Here is a 6,000-nt window from a genome sequence, read left to right on the forward strand (position 1 = left end):
GTTAAGACTAACAAAACAGCCATAGCCTCAGCTGCAGCAGATTGATTTTATAGCACCAGGTTATATTTTGACACCTTTACAGCAATTAAATACAGGTCACAACTGAATATTGAGCGCCGGTCTCCAAAATTAAACCAAGTGCTGAAACTTGTGTGACTTGTGCTGAAAACATTGTGTCCAGCAGTCTCTTTAGCCGAGGTTAAATTTAAATTAAACTAATTAATAAATGACAAAAAAAATGATACAGTTGTTAGACTGTTGCACTTTTTTGTGTTGTCAATATGCTCGTGTTTATATAGGCCTATTGTTGTGTGTGCAACATTTCTTTCTTTATAACCACCTCAGAGGAAATTCAGGGTTCGCGAGTCACTGGTATTGTTATTATGTTATGGCTGAAAAGTTTGGGAACCCCTGTTCTAAGGTATCGTTTCTAATTTCTATAATCATCCTGCAATTTTGTAATTTCTTTATTAAATGCTTGAGCTTTTTAAACAGTATGAATTCTGATTGATCAAAATAATTAATTGTGATATCGTTCCTCCATGCTATATGTTATCATTTAAGGGCACATTGTCAGCTAAACAAAGTATTTCTTTAACCTCCTAGGGCTTAGTGGCAACATACATGGACAGCACATTTTAGCTCTTAAGTGGCCATTTAAAATACTTTGAATGTTTTATATTTTGTTATAGACCTGCAGTGTCATCCTGCAACTGTTTTGCAGCATATGAAATGTCCCAAACACTATTTTTAACTGTCCAAAATGGGAGAAAAATGTTGTTTTAATTCTCTGATACATGTTCAAAAAATATACATGAAATTTATCCATTAAAAGACAGTCAGGAAAAAAGTATTTCATATAAATTCGGACCACAACTTCACATACATGCACATCATTTTTCTCTAAAAGTAGATCATATCAAAAGATGATACTTAGGTTTTATTCTAATTAGGTTCCAATAAGCCCAAGTACCAAAGAGAAATAAAAAAAACATGTAAAAAACAGACTGGGCTTTAAGAGGTTAAACTGGAAAAATGTGTATGCACCAACTATAGGATGTTTGCTGAAAGACATGGTTACAAACATGACAATGGAAAACACACCCTATATATTAAGAGATTTGTTAATAGAGAGAGGTCACAGATACTCTATTGATGTAAAATACTGAGAAGTTTTGTTTTCTTTTTCTTTCTCTTTCTTTCTTTCTTTCTCTCTTTCTTATGTTTGTTTTAAATGTTGTTTTTACTTCTGTATTATCTGAAGTGTAAAGTTAAAATGCAATAAAAGATATAAAAAAGGCACATTGTTAAATTTTTTTTCCATCCAAATATCCAAAAACTACTAGAAAAGTTAGATATATTTTGCTGACATATGTTTTAAAGAGAGTTTAAATCCAGAGAAATAAGCTGTTTTAATTAGTGTCAAAGACCGTACATGACTCACCTGTGATTTATGGATTGGTTTAATAGAAACAATTTAATTTTTGTACTTTATTATGTTGTTTTTGTGTCTGTCATTGCTTCAGCGCTCTCATTTTACTTTTACAATGACTTTTAGTCTTACTCTGCATCATACTACGATGGTAAGCGTCCTATAGAATGCAATGAAAACCACAACTTCCATGATGCCACACTAATACTGCATCATCAAAATATGCCTTTGTTTGTTGTGAATATGCGCCCTCTTGTGGTGAAATGACATACTGTTCCTTTTAAGCTACGATGTAAAACAACTGCAAAGCATATTTTTATGAATTGCTATAGCTAATCGCCCTTGGTATAAATCTTTAATCAAACCAGCAATGAAACGGAATCAAAGTGTCATTTCTCACATGGGCACTGAGGCTCAACATCAGAGCCAATCAAAAGAAAGCGTCTTACGGAAGTGAAGCGACCGCTGTGAGTCTCATATCATTTGATGTCTGTGATTCCGCCCCCTGTTGTCGAGCACCTGTATGTGCGTGAACAGATGGGTTTGCATGGTGTATGAACTCACTGTTGGCCTGCAGCTGCTGTTTGATCCCACTCAGAGCAGGGTCTATAGACTCCACCACAGATCCCCTCTGATCCGCTCGAGCCTTCATCTCAGACGATCTCTTCAGAGACACACGCGACGACTCTCTCTGGACTGAACACACACACACACACACAACACACACACACACACACACACAACACAAACACACACAACACAAACACACACAACACACAGACACACACACACACACACACACTCTTCATTAAACCAAATAACTAAGCAAAATTTAAACAATTGTATTGTGTCATCTAAAACGAATACAAACATATTTTGGGAAATTTGGAAGACATGTCCTAAAACATGATGTTGTGCACTAATTTGAAGTGCTTATTTTATCCACTCTGGGTTGTAGCATCTGCTAAATGAATAAATGTGAATGTGTTCAAACACATAACTATACTTAATTTTAATTCATGTTTATATTCATTTTTAGACAACACAATGGCACTTTAACTTCAGAAAAAATTTCAGCGATAACTTCAGAGTTAAAAATCAATAAACGCTACAACAACCCTGATTTTCAAAAATCACAACAAATAATTTGTTATTCTGAGCAGCTATTTTATGAAAATAAATAAAATAAAAATAAATTAATTGATATTAATAAAATATAATTAAATAAAATAATAAATTAAACTAAAATAGTAATAATTAAAAATAAATAAATAAAAAATAGGTTTGAATTGTACTAAAATGTAATAAGTGTCGGGTTACTTCAAATGTATTATACATGAGCAATATCATACTTGTAGCAGCGTGATGTGGCTGTATATCAGCATTGGTGGGAGATATGCGTTGGCTCGAGGCCACAGGCCCAGTGCCTTAGTGCCCCCAACCAGTGCCGATATAAAGCTATATCGCACTGCTACAAGCATGAAATTGTGTTTATACAAGAGTTTGACGGCACAACTGGGTGTATAAAAAAAGAAAATCAAACATCGAAAGTCTTAAAAACCTTTTTGTATGAGGAACTACTTTCTTCCAACATTCATTCAGATCTACAGCTGACATCAGAACACCAGAAACCGTCGCCAGTTCACAAACGTCACTTTAGAACTAGCATTTGAATGATTTACCTGCATTATGTAGAGCAGTTTATGAAAAGCATTCCAAATGAGGGGCCGGAGAGATATGACTTGCAATTTAAGTGATGACGCAACAGCATATAAAAGCATATATTTGTGCTTATAAAGACACCCACATTGAATTTTTCTACATTAAAACATTAATATGTTGTTTTTGAAACTACATAACATCAGTGCATTTTACAATGTGGCTTTATTTTTAACAAGCATATGCAAATGTATGCACAAAATCAGTGTATTGCTTAAGTAGGCTTCTTCTACATTCATACACATTCATATGATATGTTTTAAACTGCGTAACTATTAGAGATGCAACGATTATAGATTTTGATTGTATGATTATAGTCTGAAGAATAATCATGGTTTCACAGTTATCACCATTATTATGCATTTAATAAATTTAAAACACTACTAGTTTAGAAGATCACAAGAAAACTGCTTGTATTTTAAAGTGTTGTTCATTGCTGCTCAGTAACTAAATACAGCACAAAATATTAATAAAAAACAAACAATAGTCCGTTTTTGTCTTTGGACTTTAAAATAAATTTAAAAGATTTTGATTTAAATGAGTGATAATTTTACAATAAAAATAAATGATAGAACAATAAGTAAATAAATAAAAATAAGAATAAATAAAAAATCATATTTGTCTAAATGATAATTTAAGCTATATATTAGCTAGGAATTTAAATGAACTGTTGTTATTATCTGCGTTCATACATACACAATCATTATAATAATTTGTAATTATTCGTCTAACATATCTTTTGTTTACATTGCACTGAAAGCCATGCACAACTCCCATCACAACAGTGTGAGATAATTTCTACTGTGTGCACATGCAGGGCGCTAGTGCGTCAGTCCGCTTGTCAGCCGTGTGCACACTGCTCCTGATATGCGCACATCTTCACTGGAAATAATGTACTTGCGTGAGGAAAAGACGCAATATGTCAACAGCTTGCTACTATAGTTAATCCAATGTGCGTACGTATTGGCATAACTTTGTTTAGTTGTGGCAGCTTTTTTTCCCAGTGCAACAGAAATGCGGCATTGAGAAGCCTTTAATGAATAAAACCGGAGTTAATAGTGAAATCGGCTAATCATTGCATCTCTATTAACAATATCAGTGCATTGTACAAAAGGCCTTTTCTACAAACACATCCAAATGTTTTCGGCTGCTCACGCTACTCGCTTAATCAGGTGACTCACTCTCTGAGCAGCCTTTAACTGCAGCTTGTGCTGTATTAAACAGACGCACGCCACTTCATAACTATAGTGACTGTTTTTCGACTGAACTAAATATATTTTTGATGTCTCGGTCATACTATTTGTAGGGCCGGAACAAATTGCCTTGGAGGCCAGGTTCGGCCCGCAGGCAACCAATTGAATTGCCCTGATGTAGAGTATTTCCTATGTGATGACAAAACAGATGACATTGCTCCCTTTTTAAGAACTGGGTAAACTGCATGAAATGACATTAGTCTACAGAGATTTCCCAGTATTTCTCTGGAAAATGTAACCCCAAAAACGCCAAAACAAAGCAATCACTACTAGATTATATGGCATAAATACAGCAATATAAAATACAAAAGAAAGAGACCGACTTGTAATACAGAAGCGTGAAGAGGCTGTCTGAGTGCTGATATTACTTTAATATCTCATGGCTATCAGCCAATAAGATTCGAGATCCAGACAAAACTGTTGTCTAATTTTATATATTCCATATAATACAAGTTCTTTATTTATTTTTTTCCATAAAATACTTGTTCTTTAAATTCTTACTTAAAGCCTTTTGTCAAAATAAAATAAATGAAAATATATCAAAACTATGAAATCATGCATTATTTCTAACAAGAATAAGAAAAACAACAACAACAGCGTTAAAATTGGAATTAAGATTTTATTATTAAAATTAAATTATATATGAATATTTTATAAAACCTAACTCAAATCATGTGACTTTACCTTTATCAAGTGACTTCTCCATGGTCGTCCTCTTGGGCGAGATGATCTTCCTAACAAGAGTGAGGTGAACGACATCACCTGACTGCTTCATCACCTCGAGCACTTCCTGATTGTTGTATCCCTGGAGATTTACACCATCCAACTACAGACACACATACAAGCACACACAGCAATCAAAAGGGGACTCTGAAAACTAGAGGAATGATGCTAAAAACTTTGCTTTAAATCACAGGAATAAATATCATTTCAAACTTCATTTATTCTGAAAATCATTAAATCTGACAAATTATTCAACTGTATTAAAGGCCCAGTAAAATGAAATTAAAAGGTAAGATGTTAGTATTAGCATGTTAGTTTTAAGGATGTCTGTAACCTAGTGTGCTCCTAAACAGTGACAAAATTTGCATTTAGAAGATATAAAACTGATATAAACCTCTAATATGGTGCCACCAGACGTGTCTTGAGTGAATAAATCATGCAACGTGCGCATAAATAGACACGTGAACATTTTGAGTTTACTGGCTTCATTCGCACATCAAATTCACTTCATAATAGATGCGGATTAGCATCATGGACGGGGCTTCTGTCTGCCCGGTGACTCTAGCTTCATTGCTAAATGGTTAACATGGACTTTGAGAGAGTGGCTGTGCTTTATGTGCTTTAGGTAGTCTGAAAATCAGCGTAGATTTGTTCGCAACTGTGTCGGAGTCCATTAGATCCATTCAGAGCAGCTCTGTGAGCTCATAAACTCCACCAGAAACTATACCTGGATGCAAGCTTTCAGTGGTGCTTCAGGCTTAATCCAATCTAGTTTGATGGGCTGTTGGTTGGTGTCGGTAACAGGATTTCCCCTCGGGAACTGAAGGAGCTACGTCATAATCATGCCCTTACTAAAGCTCCTGATTGGTGAAT

General features: G+C 34.5%; 1 protein-coding gene across 28 annotated transcripts in view; it reads right to left on the bottom strand.

Annotated features, from left to right (window-relative positions):
* patj (PATJ crumbs cell polarity complex component) overlaps positions 1-6,000 on the bottom strand; it is a 187,008-nt gene that overhangs the window by 148,998 nt on the left and 32,010 nt on the right. For all 28 annotated transcript variants that reach the window (XM_068216261.2, XM_009296230.5, XM_009296231.5 and 25 more), the window contains 2 exon segments: positions 5,089-5,230; positions 1,997-2,128 (listed from right to left, as the gene is read on the bottom strand). In XM_068216261.2, coding sequence (XP_068072362.2) covers positions 1,997-2,128; positions 5,089-5,230 — 274 coding nt within the window.

The sequence above is a fragment of the Danio rerio genome, chromosome 22 (genome assembly GCF_049306965.1).
Source record: "Danio rerio strain Tuebingen ecotype United States chromosome 22, GRCz12tu, whole genome shotgun sequence".
Taxonomy (NCBI): domain Eukaryota; kingdom Metazoa; phylum Chordata; class Actinopteri; order Cypriniformes; family Danionidae; genus Danio; species Danio rerio.